The sequence below is a fragment of the Galeopterus variegatus genome, unplaced genomic scaffold (assembly GCF_000696425.1).
Source record: "Galeopterus variegatus unplaced genomic scaffold, G_variegatus-3.0.2 Scaffold249, whole genome shotgun sequence".
Classification (NCBI taxonomy): domain Eukaryota; kingdom Metazoa; phylum Chordata; class Mammalia; order Dermoptera; family Cynocephalidae; genus Galeopterus; species Galeopterus variegatus.
Window position 1 is genome coordinate 281,986 of NW_007726360.1, and position 27,098 is coordinate 309,083.

Consider the following 27,098-nt stretch of genomic DNA (forward strand, 5'->3'; position numbering starts at 1 on the left):
TGCGATCCGGTTGCCAGTCCCGGTCCGGTGCGGGGGCGACACTGAGGGTTGCGATCCCGTTGCCAGTCCCGGTCCGGTACGGGTGCGACACTGAGGGACTGCTACAGTGCGCTGCTTGGGAGCGCAGCGGCGCTCCCGCTGAGGGTTCGGATCCCACATACAGACCAGCCGCTCACTGGCTGAGCGAGGTGCGGGCACAACGCCGAGGGTTGCGATCCCGTTGCCAGTCCCGGTCCGGTACGGGTGCGACACTGAGGGTTGCGATCCGTTGCTGGTCACGAAAAAAGACAAAAAAAAAAAAATTATTTAAAATCTGAAAGTATGTTTTTTATCCTCAACAAATGGTCACTTTCCCCTTAAAAAAAAAAAGTGTGTTTGACAATCCCACTTTATTGGTGTGGTTAGGAAAAGAATGTTGTAGACTTAGGAAAACATCATAATTTAAAGAGTGACACATTTCAGCAAAGAAGTAAAGCTGTAGACTGCTCTGAAAAGAAGTAAAACCGTAGGAAACCATTACTTCATTGGGACAAACATACTGTGTCTTCAGAGCGTTCTTACTAAAAACGGGTGAGTTCTAGGGCATGGTGTGTGTGTCTACACATACACAGTAGTCTCTCTGATTTTTTCAGGGATGTTCCCTTTATAAACATTCCCTGCTTAGTACTTTGTAAGTATTTAATATGATTGCTGCCTTACATAGCAGTTTGCGCCTAGGCTTTTTGGTCCGAGCTGCTTCTGGTAAATCATATTCTTCAGTAGCTACTACACTAAGGTGTAAAATCAGTAACAGTTTTCACCAAATTTTATGAGGTATCGTACCCACTGGAATGTATGAACCAAAAATTTTCACCACAAGGAAAGGTTAAATCGTACTCCGTAAGACGTGTTGCATATGCCATATGGAGATTTCAAGTGTGCATTAACTTTAACATGTTATTTTATAGTTCTCAAGTGCAGGACTATTTGTTATACTATTATAGCTAATGTGCAAATCCTGTCAGTTCACAATGGTATTATTTCTAGGATTATTTTAACAAAATAATGGTCCCCTTTCCTGTTTGGTAGAAAAACTAAGGCTTTGTTTTTCAAAGTGGAGGAGGATGTGAATTCAAATTTCTCTGTGGTTTGTTTTCCAAAATTGATAGTTTCTCATGTATACTCACAGCATGTTTTTGTGGTTCTTGCTGTTGTTTTTCAAAATCCGCCTTTTGTTGATGTGAGAAACGATGGTGAGTAGTTATTCACGTTTGCTAGTCACAGTCTGAGATCAGTCGCAAAACAGGATTCTCTGATGCTGAGTGCTGAGATGCAGTTCACTGATCCTTTTCCATCTCGGCAAAAGTGAAAATGAGAGAGATGAGAGGAAGGCCAGAGTGGGAGGGAAGCTGGAAACTGTGGTGTTTCACTTATTCGTCTTAGTAAATGGAGAAAAACATGGTATTGATGAAAGCTCCCCTTGGTTTACAATACACACAATTCATGGCAGCAGTCTTTCTAAGCCCCCACATGGCACTTAATAAATATGAGAAGATGCAGGTTTTCTTGATTATGTAGATCTAAATGTTTACTCAAGCTTTCATGAGAGTTTTTCTTCATTTACATGGAGCTTTCTCCACTGAACCTATATCCGTTTTTAAAATGTGGACTCAGTTTATATGAACTAAGGATCCAAATTCATTTTATTTGTAAATATGTTTAATAGAGGCTGAGACTTCTTGTTGGTTGCTTTAATTAAAACTGACTTTTAAAAAACTTTGGGCTGGTCGGTTAGCTCAGTGCTGATAACATGAAGGTCCAGAGTTTGGTCCCAGTACTGGCCAGCATCCAAAAACCAAACCAAACCCCCCAAAAAAACCCCAAAACAAAACAAACAAAAAAGCCTCGCATTTAAGCAATTTTTAAATGGGTAGATTGTGTCAAAGAATTTTACAGTTTGTGAAAAACATTAATGCTGATACTAAAAAAAAGAAAAAAAGATTGAGGAAAAAAATGGAAAAGAAATCGCTGCATGCAAATATTTCCGGGTTGTTCCTAGCAATGTAGGATTACCAGTATTTTCCTTTTTCATGTTGATGTTGTGTGGACACTGGAGACAGTTGTGCACTGTGGATATTATTGCTGTGACGGAGGAGAAGGAAAAAGATAGGTTTGCAACAAAGTCTGCAGATGGCACCAAGCCAGTGCCCTGAAAAATGGCAAACATGTCATAGCTAACAGCTGGATGCAGAAATATTTCTCTTTAATTTGGACGGATAAAATTTTTTTCACAGCAGGGCACTCTCAAAAGAGTACAACATCAAAGAGGGTGGGTCTCACCAGTCAGACATCAGCTGGCTCCAGGATGGAGCAAAATGAATGAACTGTCAGGACTTTTCCAGCGTATCTGCTTTTGCCAAGTGAAAAGTTAAAGGTTCAGTGGCTTGTTCAGATCACAGACAAAATCCTGATAATGGAAGCCTGATTCCCCAAAGTCTTCCTCTGGTCAACAGACAGAGGATGTCTGAAGAAGACTCCAGATTGATGGATAGCAGGCTTTGTACTGAAGGCCCACCGTCCTCAGAGATAAGTGGGATCTACCAAACGCTCAGCAGTTCTCGGGAGCTCCCGAGTCTCCGAGTTGTAATCCTCAGAGTCACTGACGCTTCTGTGCTAACCTGGCACTTAGCAGCAGCTGACCCATAGTGTGACCAAAATGCCCATTTCCACCTCCTCATGGCCAGCTCTCTGATGAAGGCTTCACAAACACCACCACGGGTGTTTTACAGTTTATTGACACTTTTCAACTGTTTTTCTGATTACCATATTTCAGTCTTGACTTATATGTTAGTATTATCTGCAGACTCAACATAAACCTATAATGATTTTCTAATATTTCTGGAACTTGATGAATGTGAATTGACAAAGTACAGTATATAGCTTTATATCAGCATTACTGAAAATACAGCAATGGTGTGTGTATATAATCATTACTCATTTATTTTATGGGGCATTTATTACTTGACCTTTGAAGCCTCGTTTTAGAACCTTGACATTCCAGACATTCCAAAATATCCCAAATGAAAGTGAGAGGAAAGGGTTTTCTTGTCAGAGAAAACAACAAAATAAGTTAATTCTAATGGAAGGAGGCAGGAGAAATTATCGGAATGAAAAAACTATAGTATTATGTACTTGAGAAAAAATTGAACACAGTTAATATGGGCACACTAGCCAGTATTTGCTTTAATGAAGACACTTTTATTGTAAAATATGCATCTTCATTTGCAGACTTGTGGCTTGCCTGTTTTTTTGGTGCTCCTGGTCACTATGGCACATTGCCAGTGGAAGGAGAGTTGTTTTACATAGAATTGAGGATTTGTGTCTATGTCTAGTGGATGGCTGCTGGTTGTGTGAATTTTACTGACATATTAAGTAATTCTCACTAAATTAACATTTTCTCTGAAAATAGGAATTGTGACATTATTAATCATTATAGACATTTTTTATGACCCTCATTTGGAGAATTTCAGATGTTTTTAAAGAAAAAGCTCTACTGTTTCTCCCTGATAGGACAAATGGGATGTGATGAAAACAGTCATAACGTGATAGGGTTTTGTATTTACAACTATGTGACTGTGGACGAATCATTTCACCTTTCTCAGCCCAAGGTTTCTTATCTATAAAACAGAATAATATTCTCAGCCTTTCTCTTAGGTCAATTATAAGGATCAAATAAGACTACGAAACTATTTTGCAAACTTGAATGCCACACAAACATATATGACCTGCTCACTGGCTGCTGTTCTTTCCTTGTGTTAAGGTGGAGGCAGGTGCTTTCACTCATTTTGGAAGTATTACTTTGTAATCTTTCTGCTCAAGCCTTGATTTAGCTTGATTTGAAAGTTAGAAAACAAAGAGGGTAGGAGGCTACCCTGGTGTGGTTCTTGTGGTCTTCCTCTCTAGGTTGGGGAGCAGTGCCAGATCCCTGTGGATCTGAGGCTACAGGCTGAAACCCACAAATGTCCCTTGCTCCTCGTCCAGTGCATGTGATTGCACAGACAGCTCACCTGCCCTGAGTACGTGGAGAGTACCTGTAGAAATGAGGCACTCTACGTTGGGACTTCCTCTGGCCACAAATGTCAGTGAGTTCAGAGACGCAATCCTACATGGCAGGTGATGTTCAGGGAGAGGGCCATTGGGGTCCCAAAGCCATAGCTAATCAAAACTCTTGTAATAAGGACCTGTTAATTTTAACTACACTTCAGGAATGTTCTTAAAGGTATAGTAGGTGCCTGTGTCTTTTGGATGGCAAGGGACACTGCATTGAACTGAAAACTGGTTAAATTCAGGAAATGGAAAACATAAGACTGAAGAAATGCTTCCTACCTGTTTCCTGGACAGTATTTACATTCATACAGCTTTTTAAATTTTGTTATATTTTGTTTTAACAGTAGACTTATCTGGGAGATAAAAATATGAACTGCTGCAACTGTTTTACTCCTGTACCTCCTTGATGTCATCATGAATCTTTTTCTTCTCTCTTCCGCTTTCTCTTTCAACCAAAATTGATTTCCTGATGTGTACAAAGCCCTGTGTAAGGTGCCTATAGGTAAATTTTAAAAACGATTAAAACACATTTCTGCCCTCAGTGAGCTTATTGCATACGCTGCACATATCGTATTGTAGCCAGAGTCCAAGAGCAGGTTAGTAGATTATGCCTGGGCTGACTTTCTCATCTAATAGTAGTGTTGACCTGAGGATAGTTAATGTGCTTTGAGCTCTTACTGGGTGCCCAGCATCACCACAGATGCAAGGGAGGCAGTTGCAGCCACAGCCGCTGCCACTGCCGTCCCCGCATCATTTTAAGTCCTTTACATATAGTTGTTCATTTGATTTCCACATCAGCCCTTTGAGGTAGGGACTATCATTAGCACCATTTTTTCTTTTCTTTTTTTTCCATTTTGTCTTTTTTACTGACTGGTAACGGGATCGCAACCCTTGGTGTCGCACCCGTACCGGGGACCGGCAACGGGATCGCAACCCTCAGTGTTGCTCCCGCACCGCGCTCAGCCAGTGAGCGGGAACCAGTCTCCACATGGGATCCGAACCCTCGGTGGGAGCACCGCCACGCTCCCAAGCGGTGCACTCTCCAGTGCGCCACCAGGCCGGCCCATTAGCACCATTTTTTCAAAGAAGGTCCCAGCTTCCTCAAAATACTTAAATAACTGCCCCAAGTCACATCGCCACTCACAGCGGAGCCACATTTGTTTCTCGTACACATTGGAACTGACATCACGTGCATGCTCTTAACCTCTGCACTCTACCCCTGCAGTCACCCCTAACTGGAGCAGCTTACCTGGCGTGTTTCCACTGATAACACGTAAGTAGGTCTCCTCTAACAACCATGCTATTAAAAGTAAAATCTTCCATTTAGCAAAAAAAGTATTATGGTTACTAACTTTTCACAGTCAAGACAGTCAAGAATTATCTTTTTGAGTACATGGTGTGGAACCATCCATGGGCTACAAAAATATCATGCCTCCACCTCTTGACACACAGAGGAATCTCACAGTAAAATGTTTTATCTATCTTGGCAAATAGTATGTTTTTCAATTGAATTTCTCAGATTACTAGTACACTTGACCATGGAAAATATAATTTCTGAATTTTACAGAAAGAAGGGGCCACATAAAGGTACCATGTGGAGAATAGGCAGAAGAGATCTGAGAAACCATCTTTTACCTGTTCTTCCCTGGATACTCCATGTGCTGTGAAAGGATTTAAAACAGTGCAGGGTTCACAGGTTTAAACCAGGAAACTCCCAAGAATCTCTTCTGAGCCCTTTCTGTGGTGATTGTTACATTTTTGGCATCATATGAAATTCACCTTTGTATTTCATAGAATTGAAAAGAGATTGGCTTCAAAGAGGATGTAATTTTTTAAAAGAAAATCCTAGTCGTTAGTACTTAGAATCAAGGTTTAATTGCATTTAGTGATAATTTCTTCTCAAGCTTCGAATAAAATCCATTCTCTCTTAGAAGCTGTAGAACTATTATGAGAATTCAATTCAATTCAATTCAGCATGTATTGAGTTTCTCCTTTGTGCTGGGCCATGTATTTGATGTTTAGGTATAAAATATGCCGGCTCACGTCAGGTGCTCAGAAAAACTGAGGGAGGCTGGCATTTTGACGCACAACCAAGTGCCTGTGTCCAGGCCTTAGCACAGGGATATGCCAAGGTTGGGAACATAGGAGAGGGAGTCTGAAGTTTCTCCCCACTCCTTGGAAATTGGCTAATCCTTTTTACATAAAACCTTTGCCCCTCCCATCCCCCACCCCCATGCCAAAATTCAGGGACCTAGGTTCTGGGAGGAACAGATTCATATTTAAGTTGTAATTCAAGTTCCTTTTGTTGAAGGCCATTGGCTCTCTTCAGGGTATTGACAGGAGGTGAGGGAGGCCTCAGCACGCTCCCAGGTGGGGAGGCGGAGAGATGGAGAGTACGTGAGAAGGCCTGGAGATGAGGCCTGATTCTGTCGTGGACTAGTAGTCTCACTTTGCTTAAGTCACTAACTTTTAGACACCCCATTTTCTTATGTATAAATGATCAGGTTGGAACAGATGGTTTCTGAGGTCCCTTCCAAATCTGATTTTCCTAGGCTCTCAATTTAGCCCAGTATTCAGCATTCTAGCAGAAGAATTGGTGACTTAAATCTTCATGGAGACCTTATCTACTGGAGGAAATGCTCTGCCTATGGTTTTTTACACAAGGTCCCCCAGTTCACTATGGGCCCCTACAGATGTCCCAGGAATGGTCTCAGAGAACATCGGAGGGGATGGTGGAACTGGTGGTGTGCTTTCAGCAACCCCTCATTCTTTAACCAGGGCAGCTCTCATCTGTTTTTATAGTGGAATTACTTTTAAGACTTCTTTGAATTAAAAAGAGATCCTTCACTTAAAAAGATCTTTGAAAGCCTGTGCTGGTAAAAATGGGGGGAAAAATGAACTCTCCGCTTTCTCCTTCATTGGAAAACTACAGGACAGAAAGCTTGGATCTCAGGTCAGATGGTGGCTTCTGGGCAGCACAGGAGAGATGAATGTTTGTAGGGTTTTTAGGCTGTAACTTCAAACAGTTTTCTTTGTAAGTGCCTCCAGCTGTTACAGACTGATTCTTAGTGGTAGCAGTAATTCCTTTATAGCTGGGGTTACAAATGTAAATGCCTAATGACACCGAGCAGATAAGTAAATAACTGAAGTAAATAGCATGTAAGACAATAGGGAGTGGAAGGGACTAAGGAGAACTGGAAAAGCACATGCCCCATCTAAAGGGGGCACCTTTTCTCTGCGTCAGTGGATTATTGCCAGAAATTGGAGACTGATCTTTTGACTCTTCAAGAGAAGTTAGAAATCTAATTAGGTAAAATTTAGAAAATTTTAAAGCACTTTGCAGGAAAAATAAAGTTGGTGTATTGCTTGAATTTAGGCTGAGAGCCACTAGTTTGCAAATCTTACTTTAGGGAAACAGTTTGCTCAGAGCCACCTCTATACACAAATTCCTATCATTCAGAAGATAGTTTTCTTGCTATTATGTTAAAAATGGGATCAAATCAGTCTTTGGCTAACATTGTTTCTATGACTATTATTATTGTTAATGGAAGTTGGCAGCATTCATAAATGACAAAGCCATGGACAAGTCACTCATAACCAGTTGTTAAAACATACCACCCTGGTGTACATTTAACTCCTGCTGTTCTCATTTAAAATAGATTTTTGTTATAGGAAAATAAGATCATAGGAGAGAGTGGCATTTCCTGATATCCAGGATTGCAATTCACCTTTCGCATAATGGTTTTCATTTAGTTAATGCCACGCATGGATTGTAATGAGCAAGAATTTGTATGATCATTGTATTAACCTTATGTGTAGTGTCCCAATAAGTATTATTGAATTGAAAACTGTTTACAACCCCCTTAAAAAAAGTGAGAATTAGCTCTTCCCCTTACTTATCTTTCTACTCCCATTGGTACAAGATAAAAGAGAAAGTACAGAGCAAAAGCAATGATTTTAAAATAGCAGCAACAACAATCACAAAAGAAATCAGAGGCTGATAATGTAGTGATACATATTACAAGTATTTTCTCAGGAGGATAACACAGATACAGTGTTTAAGCTTGGGTAAGATAGCCAGTTTCTCAGCATGCAAAGTCTGAACTACAAAGAAATAAAGGGCTAGGTTTTCTTTTCATTTATTTTTCTCTTTTTGATTTTTTTGAAAAGAAAAACCAAAAAAGCACAAAGTATAATATACAAATGCCCATATACAAATCACAGAAAAAGTGAATAATTGTTAACACTTTGCCATATTTGCATCAGGATCTTTGTTTGTAAGAAATGAAGATTTTAGGTAAAGTTTTAGTTCTCTTTGCTTTGCTTCCATTCCCTTGTTTCTGAAGGCTGCTACTCTAAGGAGTTGTCAAGAATCCTTCTAGCAAGTCTTTTCAGAATTTTGCTATGTATAAGTTGTAGTAGTATATACAATACATATATTTACTGTATGTTACAATATACACTACTATAAAATATACTATTTAGTGTTATTTTGTATATTTGGGAGTTTTAACAAATGGTATCATAATCAACAATCTGCAACTTGATTTTCTCAATCAACATTGTTTTTGGTCTTTATCTGTATCAACTGGATCTTAATACAAACAGGTCTAGTTCATTAATTTTAAGCGTTGTATACTATTTTACTGAATAGATACACCACTATTTATTCTTCTGATGGTGGTATTTCTGTTATTTCTGATTGTTGGCTGTTACAAACAATGCTGAAATTTATGCCCTTGAACTATCAGAGTTTCATTGGGGTCATTTCCTAGAAGTGAAATTGCTGGGTCATGTGATATGTGCATTGTCAACTTTGTTTGGGCATTGACAAAATGTTTTTCAATGTGACTGTGACATGTTATACTCCTTTTCAGCAATGCTGGAACTAGCTCTCTAAAACAAATATGCCAGATATACTTTCTACAGTTTTGAGAGTTTCAACTGCTGAATTTAACCTTTTTTCCACCAGGTGTCCTGTGTGTTTCTTTGTGTGTATCTCTCCTGCCTCTAAAGGTCTGGCTTCCTTAGATAGAACGGAGCAAGTGTGAGAACTTTTTTGTTCATGTTCATTTGGAATAAACGGCACAATTTCTAGCAAAACTTGGTTGTATCCAAGTGTTCTTTCAGAATCTTTAACTTGTTATAAATTCAGCTTCTTGCCTTCATTTTCACTATTTGAATGAATACAACTTCTGACCTTTTCCACATTTTCGTAGGTCCTGAGGGGGTTGTCGAAACACTTTGTGCATGATTTTTTATATTTTTCTGCTTAACTCTTTTGAAAGGTAATAAAAACAAAATAACTCTTGGTCTTGGCATTAGTTCGTCTCCTTAAATTTCTTAAGTTTTTAGGCCTATCAGGTATCTAACTTAAAATTTCGTTTTAGTGTCCCACAAATGTAGATGATCATGCAACCTCCAGGAACAACTTCCCAACCTTCTAATTGTTGCTGCTACTCTAGACTGAAACATGCAAAGCATTTCCCCACTTGTAGTTCCTTCTCTCCTACCTGGAAGCACATGGCCTCTGTCTGATAGTTCAGTTACATGCAGATTTTTTTTTTTTTAAACTGAGCTCTTAAATGGAAACAAAGTTGAGCTAATGATGGAGAATAATGATAGGGCCCCAATTAGTCCCTAGAGCTTTTCTGAGAAGTTGTCTTTAGTTCCTATTTAGGATTCACATTTGGGTATCCTGTTTTTTCCCCTAGTTTTGTTCTCATTACATTAGAGGAATGAATAGAAAGAAGCCCCAGAGCCCTCTGTTGCTCTTTCAAGAGTTTAAATTTTAACCCTTAACAGCATAGACCAGAAAGAGCTGAGAATTGTCCTGAGCCAAGTGCAAGGGCACTGTGTTTGGGCTCCCTAAAGAACCTTGGTAGGTGGTGCTGGTCAGATTAGCGTGATAAGCACCCTTGTGGAAATCCCATGTGCTGTAAATGTATGTTGTCACGACTTGACATTTATAACATTTATGAAGTTTGTATTTATTTTTATTTTTTATTTTTGAAGGAGTTGCATGAGATGGATAGAATCAGATTTGTGTTTTGAAAGATCACTCTGGGTACAGTTTAGAGAATAGGTTGGAGTGGGCCTGGGAGGCTCAAGGAAGATGAGTTAAGGGACTCCTGCCATACTTCAGGTGAGAAAGGAAGCTCATTTGAGCTAGGATGGTAGGAGTGGAGAGGGAGAAATGGATGCACTGGAAAAGTACTTAGGAGACCAATTCAACAGGATTTGGTGACGGCTGGGCTTTGGGGGCTGAGGAAGAGAGCACTATCAAGGTTGAATGAGTTTCTTCAACTCCGGGTATGCAGTTACACGATTTAAGTAGGTGCATGGGGTTCGTGTCACAGGTCCATGTGAAATATTGTAATATCAGTATTAGCTGAAGCCAGGGAAGCCCAACCTTGTGCCATGTGCTACATTGTGTGATATTTGGGAGAAGCCTGACAAATAGTCATCTACTTTCCTCAAGGCAAGTAACAGTTTGCATCAGGTAGGCAAAAATTGTAGGTTTCCTTGTAGTCACAAAATACTTAGTCAAGGAGATTATTGCTGAAACAAGAGTGTAGAGGAAACACTTTTTACATTCATTTTCAAGATGGACTGGTTAGTGGCTAGTGTTCAAATGAACTAACGCTCGAGATAGCCCTGACTACATATTAATGTTAGAGAGTTCTACTTGGCTGTTGAAGACACTGGCTAGAAGCACAAGGGAGGATTGTTGCATGTACTTCTCAAAACACTCCGTAATAATTTTAACCAGCAGTCCTTATGGAAGGTTTGTTCGTGGGGGAAGGGTTGAGCAGGGGCTGGGTGATCAAGATTTTTTACTCCATTAAAGATCAACAGTAACGTGAAAGGAACTGAATGGTTTTGTTCAATGTTGCATTGGCTGTCAACAGCAGACTCAGAGTTGAGATTCTGAATCTTAATCAGCTTCCTGAAAAAACAAAAACAAAACAAAAAAACACAACAGAAACAGCTACCATGAAATTAGACCTAAATACTATGTCTGTCATTAGATTGCTCATGTAACAGATGTATTCACCGCGTGAAATGTTTCCATTCTGTGCCATTATCCCTAAACTGGTAATTTAACCAAATCATTAGCCTTAAATATAATTGTATTAGTACATTTTTGTTGTTATAACAGAATACCTGAAACTGAGTGATTTATTTAAAAAAGGAAATTTATTGCTTACACTTTCTGAGGCTGGGAAGTCCAAAGTCCATCTGGTGGTGGCAACAGTGACCCAGGGGTCTCACATTGCAAGATGGTGGAAGCAGAGAGAAAAAGACAGACACTACTCTCCTTTTAAAGTCCTCAGAACCACGCCCCTGACCACCCTTTTTTATGCATTCACTACTGCACCGTCCTACAACCCAGTCATCTCTTCAAGGCTCCACCTTTCAATTACCACAATAGGATTTCCCACCCTCTTAACAGTCACAGTAGGAGCCCAGTTTCTAATCCATAAAACTTGGGGGACACAATTCAAGCTTCAGGGAATTTGGGGGGGACAAAATTCAATCCACTACAATAATATAATCCAGAAATCCCTTCATTCTTCTTGTACTAAATTAATAATCAACTGTGATCACTGCAGTGTGTTTATCCAGTCATAACTTCTCAAACAATTGTCTTTATTAGATTAATTTTTGTCTTTTATTTGAGGCAGTTAGTGGAAAGGTTGGGGGTGGAGAGGAATGAGTTCAAGAAAAACAAACCAAAAAAAAAAAAAATTAGCTGTTTTAAAATGACTGGTGATAGTAAAAAGAAATTGTTGTCACTAAGCCCTTTGGTCTCCCAGAATAGAAATACTGAGCTAAATTAATATGAATGACCATACTAACTTTAGGGCCTAAATACAACCAGTGAGGCTCCCTGTAAGACTTATTCTCCATATCTATTAGGAAAGGAAAAGTGGGAAGGCTGACTAGCAAGAATAAGAGACATGATTTCTCAGGATACTCTGGAGGACACCTCAGCAGCTACCAGAAAAAGGATCCTACTGCTGATTATATTTGAAAGGTCCAGTTATACCATGGTCCTGAGAACTGTACCCCTAAGAAACTCTTTTAACTGCCTCTTGCTTCCTGGACACCCTGAGGACTGGGGATGACCTTCTAGAATTGCTGTGGATATGCAACCCCCTTATCTCCCACTCCTCTAGATACATCATCCCCCGAGGTGCCCTGGATCTGAAGAGGTTTCTGGAAGAGAGAGCTATCATCTCTGCTGTTAGCACCAACTTCAGTTTTGCTTGGCTAGCTAGTTGTTTTGCATAAGACTTTTTGTCCCATCCATATTGCCTGGTTTGAAGTGGATTTCATTTTCTTGAATGATATCTTGAAAGAAGATCTAATTGAGTTGACCTAAGGCAATAATAATTAGACCAACTTCAGTTAAGAAATTTAAGATCCATAGGAAACAGCTATTTTTTTCTTTCCCTTTTTGAGGGTCTCTCTTTTTTGATGACTCCTCTCCTAATAGTTTCAGGTCCTGACAGCTGAAGTCCTACATCTTCTGCGAGGTGAGAGTTCATTTATTTCATCCGAACCAGTCTGTTTTACCAGTTCTTTACAGCTCCATTACTCTCCAGCTGCCTTCTGCTAGGTATCTCCCAGCTTGTTGAACAGCCGGTTACTGCCTCTCGAATGTCTTCAAACACTTATGTGTTTGAGACTGGGGGCTCTTATGTGGATATTCCAACCATGTCAGTGTGGCCTCTCCTTTCAGCTTGCTTTGTTTATCCAGCAGCTCATTACTTAAGACTAGCCTGTCAAAATAGGTTAAATATTCTTTGGGAAATATGGTCACATCCTTGAGATACCACAAATATGTTTAATACAGGGAAGATTGGCTTGATAAGAAAAATGTGATTGACTTGCATCACCAAAACATATTTTCCTGTTATTCCGCTTGAGTTTCCACAAGCATCAATAAGCATTAGCAAACCTAAGGGCAATAAATTTCTGCAGCCAACACATAAAGACACCAAGGGAAGCAGGGAAAATGATTGCTGATGATTCGTTCTAACTACTTGACCTTCTGACCTCTTCTCTAGATATATGACCAAGATGGGACACTACAGCACTTTATTGATGGTGGGGAACCTAGTAAGTCGAGCTGGATGAGGTATATCCGATGTGCAAGGCACTGCGGGGAACAGAATCTAACAGTAGTTCAGTACAGGTAAAGTATATCTTGATTTACCACCTACAGGGCTGAAGCCCTGGGCTTGCGTATACAAATTCAGGCTTGCTGCTAGTGGTTGAAAAAGTCCTGCAGAACTCTGCAAGGACTGGCAGATATTTTTATGCTAGGTTTCTGAAACATCTTTAGTTCTTATGGCAGTAATTTCATGAGCATTCAGGAATAAAGGTGCTGGTAGATGGCTTCTTTCACTCAGTGCACGTGGTAAGTTTACTCTGTGTCATTGCTTGAAACTTCACAGTAGCCTTAAGGAGCCCAGCAAACCCACTGACTCAGGGTGATTTCGCCCAGCACATGTGTACACACAAATAAGTAGGATTTCAGAGATTCAGCCTAAATCCCTTGCTTCCAGTACCCTTCAGGCTGTTCCCCTGAGGGGACAGTTTGCTTTGCACCAAGGCATGGGAAACCAAGAGCTCTCAACCTTCCCAAGGCTGCCCTTCCAAAACTCTTATGCTCAGCAGAAATGACTGAGCCAGGGTGACCTCTCCTGCTCCGTTGAAAGGTGCCAGCGTAGTTGGGTTTGGCCTTTTGGCAATTCAGGATATGTTTCAGGTTATGAGGTGGTTCCTGAATATAGAAAAGTCCCCTGTGACCCAAGATATGTAGGCAGAGCCCGTAAGGGTAACAAAGGCAGGATGGAACCATCCCCATTTCCTCTGGGGAGCTGAGAAGCAGGTGGATTCTCAGGATGCTGAACCACATCTTCTCAGTGCACCTGCTGCCAAGCATTTCCACTTAGTGCTGAAGAAGGCTGGAGTGGAGATGAGAGGGCAAAAACAAATCAAATAGCAAAAAAGCCCTACCACTAAGCCTTCTTTTTTCCAAATCCCTCGAAAACATGTGCCATATAAATATATGACTTCAGTTATAAACAACCGTGTTCCCTTTAGAATCAGAAGCAACTGTTTAGCTTTATTAGGCACATCAAAGTGGAGGGCTCTGTGCTTGACAACTTGGATTCCTGCCTATGGCTATTTATTTTCTTTTCCCTTTTTTGCTTTTTTTTTCTTTTTAACTTTCTTCCCCTTATAGGTTAAAGTCTGCACAAATCTGGCTTGCTCTCTGAAGGTCTCCAATTCAAAAGGAACATACTTGGCAATACGTGACTCACGGCCTTGGTTTCCTATGCCACTTTATTTCATTAAATAATGGTTCAAATGAAATCGTGCAAGATGGTATTTGGTTACACTGCTGTGTAACAGTGAGTTATACTTTGAGCTAGAAAATTAGCAAAGATTGTGCTTGTCCATTCAGCAAGAGATAGTTTAGCTTGTTCAGTAATGAGTACCCAGGGAGCTCTTGAGGCAAATTCTGAATTTGGAAAAATAAGAAACCCCAAAGAGGAAGGTGGGCATGAGTAAGTCATTACATATCTGTCAATATTAAGTGGATTTTACAACTCCCCTTTCATGATGGCGCTTAAACTACAAGTTCTCTCCCCCGATCTGTTTTCGATTACTTCAGATCTTTATAAAATGAACTACAAAAACACAATTTTAAAAACTGGCATCCATCACCGGTGACCATGTCCAAGAGTAAGAAAATAGAAAAGTTGGACCCTAAAGAGCCAGCCTAATTTTTATTGCACATGAATGTCCTCTTCACAAAAAGTCAGCTGGTTTAAATTCATTCTGTTATGATTTGTAATATCTAAATGGAATTTTCTTCAAAGCACCCTTGATTGATTGACCCTTAGCTGAACGTTTTGTTTTTATTTTGAGGCTGACAATAATGTTTGTTGGCATGTGTTCTGCTTCAACTGCGTTGGGACGCCATGAAGCTATCTTTATGAGTCATCCAACCACAATACTAAATACATGTCAGCAAAGGAAATATTATCTGAAAAGGGAAAAATCCCTTTGATGTGCTTCAACATGCAGAGATTTCTGCGAGTTTTGGAAGCTCTGCCCGCTTGTAAGGAACGGTGTACGCTTACACATTTCCCCCCCTTTCGGCATACTCTGTGCCTGAGAAGACCACCCATCGCTCGAAAACAGTTCTGCTCTTTCAGCGGCAAAGTGTGTCATTTGGTTTTAGCACATTCATTTGCCGGGCGCTGTGTTTATATTAAGAGAAGCCAAACCGAGAGATGAAATGTTACGAGGGTGAAGTACAAAGTAGACTCAATTTTTCTCAAGTTAGGAGATGCCAGTGATTTATAGCGCGGCTCCAATTTTGATTTTTTTATGTAGCAGTGGAAAGAATTAATAAAATACACAGCTCTTAGAGATGCAGAGGGAGGAAGGGTGGTGAGGCTGGACAACTGGCTGGAGTTTTTGTCAGATATTCATAGAATGTTGGGAAAAACATTCTGCTTAGCTAGCAGTGCCCTCGTGAGACAGAATGGCAGCAAGTAAGGAAAATAACAAGATAAATGAAATTTTTGCAGCTGCAAGTAAAATATTGAGAATCTGCACTTTTTTATTGATCTTTATGATCCTATTGCCAAGAGCCACTTTGTGGTGACAAAATATGTTGACAAGTGCATATCTCACTGCCATGAAAAATGTGGAGAAGGATTTGCCTTATGTCTGCAGTGTTATACAAGGAACAAATTGCCCTGCTACAGCCAATTCCTTACAGAAAGGCAAAATTTAAGGCCCACCAACCCTACGCACTTTTATCTTGAACTGAGGCTAATATTTGCAGCAATTTTTCATTGAGAAAACCAGTTGCAGTCTCCTGATTTTTTTTTTAATCTGTAGATTTTTCTTTACAGTACCAAAGTTGCTATAAAAAAATGTTTATTTCTTGGTACCTTCACTGTATCATTTCAGAGTGTAATCTTTCAGCCAGGGTAAAGTGCTCCTCTTGTATTTATTGAATTTCCATCCGTTTCACATAAGAGGGTTTTTCTCTTCTCCTATATCAAACTTTAGAAGAAAGGCAATAGAGAGGATTTTTATTTGTCTTAGTCTTTTCACAAAGCAGCTAAATTTTATTACAAATTTGGGAACTCGCATTGCCAAATTGCAAGAATACACTTAATGCTTTCCCATCAAATAAGAAATCAATAGTATTAATTTATATATGAGGTTGGGGGATCAGTGTCTTTGCAATTTGCCAAGAGAAAATTTTCTCATTAGTCTGAGATGGAATTTTTTTTTAGAATGAACTCTTCCTTTCTGCTGTCTCCTGGGCCAAATATCTGTCTCTTCAGCCAAGAAATTCTATGGAGGGACACTGTGGAAATAAACTGTACGCTGTTTATCGTACTGAGTTACATACAGGCTCTAATTGGTTGCCGGGGATAATAAGGTGGGTGTAGATTTATTACAAACAGAAACTGTTTAGGTGGAGCTGGGCAGAACTTTTTTGGGGCAATAAAATTGTGGATGGGGGCACATGAGTCCTACTTATTACTAAGCTGGGTTTTCTTTTGTTTTGAATAGGTCGAATATATTCTACCGAGCCTGTATAGATATCCCCAGGGGCACCGAGCTTCTGGTGTGGTACAATGACAGCTATACGTCTTTCTTTGGGATCCCCTTACAATGCATTGCCCAGGATGAAAACTGTAAGAATTTATTTTAGCTCTGAATTCACATCTCAAAATACCTATTTCAAAGCTAACTTTTTAAGAGTGTTTTTTTTTTTAAACTTCTGAAATGTGGTGCACTATGATCCATAATGCAAACATGCACAAGTCTGTTCTAGCGTTTTCTTTTCCCTGTATGTTGTTTGCTTTTTCACAAGGCATTTTAATCTGTACAGGCCAGTCCTTATTTGCCTGTTCACAACTTCAAAGCCTTTTCCAGAGTTTTAAACAATTGCTGGCAGCAAAGTTAAGTCAGCTGGTATTCACTGAGCACCTACTATGTGTCTGGTTCTGTGCTTGCCGCCTCAGGGGGTTAAAAGAGCAGCGTAAGATACAGCTTCTGCTCTGAAGGGAAGCACGGTCTTGTTCGAACCACAGTGTATGCAATGAGAAATGGTGGTAAAAACCATAGATACATGACTGAGGACTCTGTGTCTTTCTTAATTTTTTGTTTAGAACCATTTAATTTTCTTCTATCTTTATCACCAAGCCAACTATTATCTTTAAAAGGATAATCTAACATCTAGGCAAATGTAGACTATATTTTTATTTTATCAATTCTCTGGGAAATATTATAAAGTGATTTCCAGTATTTGGAACAGAATTAGGCAATTCTCATGTGCCTCAGTGAGAAGCACTGGTTTCAATGATGCTGTGTTTTTCTTGTCAGGAAATTGATTAATCTATGAACTGATAATTTGATATTATGTTACAAAAAGAAACAAACAACAGATCTATTTTGTTAATGGATAAGAAACTTCATTTTGAAAAAACGTCTTATTTTCCTTTTTCCTTCTCCACTTAATTTCTCACACACATAGACTCCAATCCAAAATGTTCATATTGTTACTGATCAAAATGTGATGAACAGAAATTTCTTCCCCATGTTGTCTTTAATTTCTTTGTAAAAAGTAAACTCCTCAAAAAGTCTGTTATTAGCAACTTTCTTTTTTTAGTTTACCCTAACCCCAAACCAATCTGAAATCAAAAAAATGAATCTTTGGACTTATAGTACATTCCTCTCACTTCCCAAGTTTCCATTGGAAAGTGTCTTTTCTGCAGTGATACTCCTGTTGGAGGGAGTGTCTGTTTTCACAGGAGAAAGTCCCAGTGTTGGACATGAGTGTGTGGTTGGTGTTAGAGGCAGGTATGGACGTGGAGGACGTTGTGCTCTTCCTTGCCCAGAATGGCTCCACACTCCACCTCCCCTGGAGCTAGATCTAGGTCCCCACACAGACAAGCACGAGTGTCAACTCTCTGAAGGCTGACATGCGCCTGTCTGTACGTTGGAACCTTGACGTAACCTCACTTTCTAAACTGTGGAATTTGATCCAAAAAGATTCCAGAAATCCTGTGGAGTCCTCTGTTTCCTCCTTTAATACAACCTGCTGCAGACTCTGAAAATGTTGTTGAGAAATGTCTGGGAATAAACGAATCAAGGCCTAGAGTTTTAAAGCACATAGCACATAGTCCAGATATTCATTCATTCATCCATTACTTAGGTATTTATGGAACACCTGCCATGGGCCAGTGTCTTTGCCAGGTGCTGAGAATGCATCAGTGAACAAGACAGCCGAGAATTCCTGCCCTCATGGAGTTACATTCTAGTGGAGGGAGACAGATTATCAACAAATATATCAGTAAATGAATAGTCTGTAAGATGGTGTAAGTATTGCAGTGCTAATGAAGCAGAAGAAGGGTAAGTAGTGCCATGAGTTGGGAGTTGCAATTTCAGAGAGTGATTGAGGTGGGCCCTACGGGAGGGTGGCCTTTGGGCAAAGACTTAAGGAGGTGAAGGAACAAGTCACGTGTAACTGAGGAGAAGAGCATTCTAGGCAGCCAGACGAAAGGAGTAAAGGCTCCGAGATGGGCATGTTCCTGGCATGTTGGAAAAGTGTCACAGAGGTCGGGATGGGTGCGGTGGAGTGAGTGAGACAGGGAGAAGTTAACGTAGATATGGGTGCATGTGAGGGCGGGGATTTTGTAGGGGCCTGGAGGCCACTGTCAGGACCCTGGCTTTTACTCTGTGTGAGCCAGGCCAACAGGCTGTTGGAGAGTTGAGCAGAAGTGTAGTGTGGTCTGACTGAAGTTTTAACAGGATTACTTTGGCTACTGAGTGGAGACTAGACAGTAAGGGTAGAGCAGAGAATCCAGTGAGAGGCTCTTGCAGGAATCCAGGGGAGAGATGGTGGTGGTTTGGATCAGTGTGGACATGGTGGAGGTGGGGAGAAGTAGTTGGATTCTAAATATATTTTGAAAGAAAAGCCAACAGCATTTTCTGACACACTAGATGCTGAGAGAGAGAGAGGCAAGGATGACTCTGAGGCTTTTGTTTTGAGGACTGGAAGTATGGCATGACCCTTTACTGAGTTCTGAGACAGAAATGGAAACTGTGGAACAATTATGTAGGGGACACATTTCTGCCCTTGACATGGATCTCGGGAGTGGGAAGTCACACATCCACACGATGCCCCACCTCACAATGTGTTACCTGCACAGGAGGGATTGAGGCTTTGGGGTGGAGCATATTGGTGTCTGTGTGTGGTTCACAGCCACGTGACAACAGGAGACTAAGAGTGCCATGAAAAAATGTGGTTTCTGGAAACAACAAATTGTTTGCTTTTCAGTCCTTCTTTCTCCTACAGTCCAACCTATGTGAGGCATTCCTGAGGTTGCTGATTAAGTACTGAATAAACTCCACTAGGGTATATGTTATATCATTTAGCACCTGAAATCCCTGAAAGAAAATTTGCAAAGCCACAGCAGCTTGAAGTATTGTGGATTCATTCAGTAAGAAAATTAAGCAGCTCTTTGGGGTTCAGTTCAGAGCTCTAAGGGTTGAGGGAAGTTTAAAGGGAATTAAGTCATTGACTAAAATGCTCAAGAGTGACAATCCCCTTTCCCCCTAAGAGTATTATAGGAATTTTATTTCAGTTCCTGTCTCAGAGTCATATATCTGTCATGTGATTGGCCACCCAAGAAGAAAGCAAAAGGCTTCATCAGATAGTGTGGGGGAGATATATGACTTTAACTCTAACTCTGAGATGGATTCTCATTCCATGTGATTCACTAAGAGACCTAGGAATGCCTCATAATGAGGTTTTCCTATCCTGTGCTGAGAAAATACTCTGTGTGATTTAGAAGCACAGATGTGTGAAAGGGCATGAACAGATCATTTAACAGATAGCCTTCCACACCCCTGAGTAATTTAAATCATCGCAGCAAGATGAGCAATTCTAAGACAATTTTTATCCCACTGAGCTAGTCACAAAATAAATTAGGTACCTTAAAAAGAAGCTTTTTGAGATCAAAGACTTATTTGATAAAATGCCTCCATAGAGCCACTTATAGTGCTGTGCACACAGTAAGCAATTAATAAATGCTCACTGGATGAATTTCGATAATTTTTATTGCCATTGTCCAAAGGGATGGAATATTTCAGCCAGCCTTTTTTTTGTTAATGAAATTGATACCTGGACTAAGACATTCAAGGGAAATACGATTTTACTTAGTGAATAATACTTATGAAGCACTTTCATTTATAAAACTATGATTTTCTTCCCATGGCTCTTTCAACACTGAAAGCACACATTTCCTATTGAGTGTGTGCGGTGGGATCGGGCTGCAGTAAGTGCCCTCTGCAGGCGGTGGCCTGAAGCAGTGGGGCCACTGCAGGCCCACGCTCTGCCCCGACGAGCCACTGAAGGCCGCCTGGACTCAGAAGACAGCGTTTCACACAGGCACTTGGGCTCTGGAAGCAATTCCTTTGTTATTTTCTTTTAAAAAAATCATAGTGAAAAATGTAATAGAGTTCCAAAGAGAGAACCTCTCCATCCATTGTGGGCCTTTCCAAAGAGCCCGAAGGAACGCCCGTGTCGACAGCTTGCATCCACGGGGAGGAATGAGGTTCCCCAAAGCTTCCAGTGGGGGATTAGCTCCTGCAGAGTGCAAAGACCATAGCATATTCATATTCGTTTTGAAGGAAATTTTTTTTAAAAACCCTGGGAATAAATGTTAAACAAGTCTTCCTGCTGCTTTTTCTGTCTCAGCACATGAAGCTGAGGTAGCTGAATGTGAGACTTGATAGCAATGCGGGAGTTGCTGCACTGGAGTAAACCGTGCCTGGAGGAGGCCTTTTTGCTTTTAAAGAGCCGAACATAAAAAGGGGGCACAGTGCCCTTCACCCCCGCTCTCCCAACAATGAGAATCTAGGCCCAGGGTACCAAAGGCCCTACTCAAGCCTTTACCTGTGACCTTCAGGAGACGACAGTATGGTTGAGTCCAGTAAGAGCATCTGTGTGCAGAGCCCTAAAGGAAGCATTGTGAAGAGGTGCAAAAACTCAGGCCCTGTCCTGGAAGATCTCAGTCTAGAAGGAGGCACGTAAGCACACGACCACAGTATAAAGCCCAGTGCTACGTGGGATGGCTGCAGCAGTGGGCCTGAGATGGAGGGTGTTAGGCTGAGTGTCGATGCAAGTGGGAGGGGTCAAGGACCCAGGCCCCTTATATACAATGGGAAGCTGGGATTGGACTCCTTACATAATTCCAGGAACCGGAAGGTAGTATGTTGTCCTTGAATGAGGACTAAAAAAATGCTGTCCTCAAACCAATAGGCAAGGAACTGTCCATCTTGGACCATTAGTGAAAACAGAATCACACTCTAAAAACTATCTCTAGCTGTAGGATGGGATGGGGCTTGATTTTGCACTTCCTGCTAGATATTGGAAACCCTGATCCAAGAAACTATTATAAAAATAGTTCTAGAACTGGAGAAACCTGTAGGGCCCTAGAAGAAGCAATGGAAAAGTGACCCCATAGGGATGCCTCTGTATTTGCATAGGACTCCAACAGAAGGCACCTACTGAAGATGTGTTTGCAGAGAAAAATGGCAAAAGACACAGGGAAAGCCACTGTCATGAGAGATTTGACTGCTTGGGGACAGGAGGATGTTGTGGTGTGCTGCCTTGATCACAGACCCACTACAGGATGGAGGCAGTCATCCCCCCCATTTGTAGAAGTGACAGCTCTCTCTTCCACAATCCCTTCATCACCCCAAGCCCCTTCCCACCTCAGCATGACACACAGCCTCTGTGGGAAAGCTGCCAGTGTTTTGTATCCTTGCACTGTCTTTTCCTCCCTTCGCACCTGCCTGATGCCCGTGTACCCTGCAGGACTTAGATCCAAGATCGCTGCCTCAGGGAAGCCACCCCTCATATATGCTTTCCTGGCATTTATTTCTTCCTTCATAGCTCTTATCACACTTGTGGCAATTGTATTGACGCAATTCTAAAATTCATATATTTTTCACATTTTAATCTTTCCGGAACTGGCAGGTATCTTGCAATTAATGGTGACTTACAGCTGTGTGATACAATTAATGGAATTTTAGATTTGATGAAATTGAGTAAGTATTTATCTGTAGAACACTTAACATCTGCCTCTCCCACTAGAGTTTTTGTGCCATGAGGGCAGGGCTGTGGTTTCTTGTCCCCCCTGTATCCACAGTGCCTAGCACAGTGGCAGGCATGTAGTAGATGCTCAGTAAGTATATGTGGACTGAATGGATGGATGGGGGATGGTAAAATTGGACTTTGTATTGAGGATCCTGAATTTGCCTCTCTTGATGTCAATGTCCAGATTTGATGAGTTCATGTTTTTTTCCTTGATTATATCCTTCAAGGCTTTGAGAGTTTTCTTTTTTTTTTTTTTTCTTTTTGTCTTTTTTCGTGACCAGCAACGGGATCGCAACCCTCGGTGTCGCGCCCACACCGCTCTCAACCAGTGAGCGGACCGGTCTCTATATGGGATCCGAACCCTTGGCGGGAGCGCCGCCGCGCTCCCAAGCGCCGCACTCAACCGAGTGTGCCACTGGGCCGGCCCGAGAGTTTTCTTAAAGAGAACTCAATCTTTGTCTTAATACTTAGTACTTAATTAATTCAGACTTAAGGGTAACTTAATCTTTGTCTTTACAGGCTGAAGAGATTTACAGCTTGGTATTGCTTCATGTAGAAACCTCTTCATCCTCTTGGTCATTTTAGTTTTCCATCTCTCGGCCCTTTGCAATTGTCTCTATTGTCTTTCTTGAGTTGGGATGAGATAATGTTTTCTGATTCATTTCCTGTCCCCTTTCTTATAATTTCCTGTATTTAGCTAATACTTTTGATTGCTGTAGCCAGGGAGGCTGGTATTTAGGAATAATAATCTCTGTGTTTTCTAAAAAGTTCTGCTTTAAAAGATTATACTACTTCAGACCTCCAGGGTCCTGTGGAAGTGTGCGGGAACTCTGCAGGACTGCTTAGAGATCAGATATGGTTGCTTTTGTGAAAATGACTTATTCCTATCCTTACTTTTTCTTCTCTCTAAGTTATATGTCATTTTCATTAAGTAGGATTAAATTTATGCAAAAGTGCAATAAGGGATCATGCCCAAAGTAGAATATAGAGTGTATACGAGTGTTGCTACTTATAGCTGGGAAACATATTAGAGTTGTTTTGGGGTATCCTGGGAAAGAACATAATAAAATGGAGAATAATTTTATTCCAACCATCCCCACTCTTATTGCCTAAGTGCTATTGCTGTCATTATTATCATTAATTCATGTTCCATATACCTCAGATTATTATACAAACTTTTAGATATATAAAATTTTTTCTTTATTACCATTTGACATTTATCATTAAACTTACAAAAATTTATTGTCTCACAAATTCATTTGTTCTAATATAAAGGTTATGTGACCTTAACAATTTTTGAAAATTAACTGATTAGTTTACTTTCCAGGAGCTTAAATGAGAAGTCAAAATCTATCATCTATACTTAGCATATTACTCATATTATTTCTCCCCAAAGGCATTATATTCTTCTTTCCAACAGTGAAGGTTCTGGCCAATTTTTTCCGGCTCGCCTGCATGTTGATGACATCTTCATTCCACAGTCTTCCTGCCGTGCATTCCTTCCTGTTACTCTGAAAGTTCCTGGCCTGCAAGAGCTTAGTGTTGCCTGGAAACTTGCGGGTTTCCTTATGCTCTGCCTCTTTTGGGTTACTTATGAAAGAGCTCAACAGGATGGTTATATCCTGATCTCTGGCAATGCTACTGTTTTTATTTATTATTATCTAAAAAGTGCCAAAACATAACAAAACATTTCTACTTATCTTTTAGTACCTACTTAAAAAGTAACAATATATTTGCAATAAAAGATTTTTTGAATCTAAAAAATATGTACAAATTTCATACTACCTGTGGGAGGACCAATGAATACTTGATAAATATTATTAACACAGTAAGAAATTTTTAAAAAGAACAGCAAATTTCACGTATATTAAGTTTCCCTCCTCAAAAACGTTTCTTACTTCTGGTTCTCCCCCTGCTTCCACTGCCTCACCCCCGTGAGGGGCCATCTTCTTCTTTCTAGTCTCTTCTCCTTCTCTAGTGCTAAGAGTGGTGGCTGCTGTTGATGACAGGCCCTGTGATGTTACTTTCATGATCACATTTAAACCTCATAAAAGGGGGCTTAAAGATGAGGAAACCAGGCTCATAGAGCTCAACATCTGTGAGTGTCCAGTCTAGGTCAGGCTCTCTACTAAGTGCCATCTGTGCATTATCTCATTCAATCCTTAGAGCGACTATTTTACATTTTACCGAGGACTAAATCATAGATTTAGGTGTTCCATACTTGCCCACAGTTACCTAGGTCAGGCTCTCTACTAAGTGCCATCTGTGCATTATCTCATTCAATCCTTAGAGTGATTATTTTACATTTTACCGAGGACTAAATCATAGATTTAGGTGTTCCATACTTGCCCACAGTTATAAGCGAGTAAATAGTGGAGTTAAATATTTAGACCATCTCAACCACTAAGCCACACTGCTATTATTTTTAGGATTGTTACTACCACTATCTTTAGTTTACAGATGGGGAAACTGAGGCATGGAGCAATTGAATAATATGCCTAACATCACCAGCCTAGTAAAAGGCAGAGTCAGGATCCACACCCAGATCTTTCTGATCCCACAGCCCTTGTTGTGGGCACCACACTCGGTTGCCTCTGTTCTGACCTCACCGACAGTGTACTCTGTCTGTGAATTGTACCTCGCCCAAGCCCTCCCTGAACACCGATGCTTTATTCTTGCTATTCCTTTGCTCAGAAACAGTCTGTGTCTATTTCCTAGGCCTGCAGTCTTTTATTTACTTCTGTATTTGGACTTTTAAGGCCCTCTGAGGTCCACACCCCTCCCTGCCCCATTCCCACAGTGCCCAGAACTGCTCGGTGAGCCTGTCTCCCTCACTATCCCACCAACATTCCAGACTTCTGTCTCTGGTGTCTTTCAACTTGTTTCCTTCATCACTTCAGCCAGCTCTACCTGAATACCTGTGCTGTACTGGCAGGGTCTGGTGGAAGGCCTGAAATTCCCTACCTTGCCAATCCACCTTCTCTGCACTGCTTGAGGCACCCGCTCTGGGCAGCCCCCTGCTCCCTCCTCCTCCCTTGCTGTGCCTCTCATCTGAACTCCCTCCAGACATAGGGTGCAGTGTGGAGCCTCCATATCCAGTCTTGTGCATCTCAAGTCATCAGTGAACTCCATGTCAGAAAAGACCCTGTAAGAACAATACTGATCATATACTAGTTGCTTGATTGCTAGGCATTGGATGAGTTATTGATCTGTGATAACAGTGCTTTCCCCCTCAAATCAAATTGTCTGTTATGTTAATTCTGAGTCCAGAAAAACAAATTTTTGAAATGTTGATTTATGGGAATTTTTTAAAGTATGTGTTATTGTGCTTATTTTAAGGACTAGTAAAACTGATCTTAAACTGTCACTGTTCTCCTAGTAAATGTCCCTTCAACGGTGATGGAAGCCATGTGCAGACAGGACACCCTGCAGCCCTTCAGCAAGAGCAGCAAACTCTCCCCAGCCACCCAGCAGCGCTCCGTCGTTTTCCCACAGACTCCGTGCAGCAGGAACTTCTCTCTCCTGGATAAGTCTGGGCCCATTGAATCAGGATTTAACCAAATCAACGTGAAAAACCAGCGAGTCCTTGCGAGCCCGACTTCCACAAGCCAGCTCCACTCGGAGTTCAGTGACTGGCATCTTTGGAAATGTGGCCAGTGCTTTAAGACTTTCACCCAGCGCATCCTCCTACAGATGCATGTGTGCACACAGAATCCAGACAGGTAACCCCAACTCTACTGCTCACAGTGTGTTTACTTAGTGAGACCCACTGCTTGCCTTCCTTCAGCTTCCCAGCATCACCTCAGCACACCTCAAGGAAAACCCTGTGAAAAGAGGTGTCTGCGTTCTGCAAGGTCAGAGAGTAATAGGCCAGTGTTTGACTTTATTGTTTATAAGGGATGCCCGAACAGGTTGGTGGCTGCAGAGAGAAATCTGCACTTGCTATCCAAACAGTTCTGCCCAAGTCTAAAAGGGAGCAGAATCAAAGGAACATTTATGAATATCACAGATGGAAAAATGAGGTCAGGATAATTAGAATCCTCTCTGTCTTCCAAAGATAATATAGCTGGCTGCTGTGCAGCAGTCACGGTCATTTCAGGGTTCACTCCACTGTGCCGTGGGTATGAACTTAATTAAGTACTAAGAGGTAATGAATTGGAATTTTTTGCTTAGTACTATTTTTCTTTAGAGCATGCAAACCCATAAATCCTGCAAAGCTGTCAAAAGGAAATACCTACTCTGCTAGTGATGTGGAGGAAAACAGATGCCACTTATTCAATAAACTAATATCCACAAAGAAGAAAAATGTTGACTAGATACCTCAGAGTCAAAGTTGGTTTGAAAGTTTGTCAATAAAGAATTTTATGGCCATGAACTGAAGATGAAATTTAGCTGAACAAGTGAATTAAAATTTCAGGTACTCTGACGAGTGGCACAGTAGATATAATGGAACTATTATTTATGAATCAATACCGGTTTATTTGACAGTCTGGATAGCTGGGAATGCAAAAGACAAAAATCAAATTAATTCAATAAGAAAGAATTGCATGTGTTTTATCTGTGAAAACTTCGTGTCCTGTGAAAACTTGATTAAAACCAAAATATCTTAGAATAGCATTGAAAATGCATTTTGAATATAAAAGCAGAAAGTAATTTTTGTAACTAGGATAGGAAAACTTGGAAGCAGGACTCTCGAATTAATTTTGTAATTTTGCCACTGATTAACCTTAAGCAAATCACTTGGCTCTACTTGCCTAATGATATACACCCAGCTTTTCTCTCCCAGCTCTGC

General features: G+C 40.8%; 1 protein-coding gene across 1 annotated transcript in view; it reads left to right on the plus strand.

Moving 5' to 3' along the window:
• PRDM6 (PR domain containing 6) overlaps positions 1-27,098 on the plus strand; it is a 100,197-nt gene that overhangs the window by 58,164 nt on the left and 14,935 nt on the right. Inside the window, exons 4-6 of the mRNA XM_008566518.1 lie at positions 13,164-13,291; positions 16,708-16,832; positions 25,686-26,028. Coding sequence (XP_008564740.1) covers positions 13,164-13,291; positions 16,708-16,832; positions 25,686-26,028 — 596 coding nt within the window. The remainder of the gene's footprint in view (positions 1-13,163; positions 13,292-16,707; positions 16,833-25,685; positions 26,029-27,098) is intronic.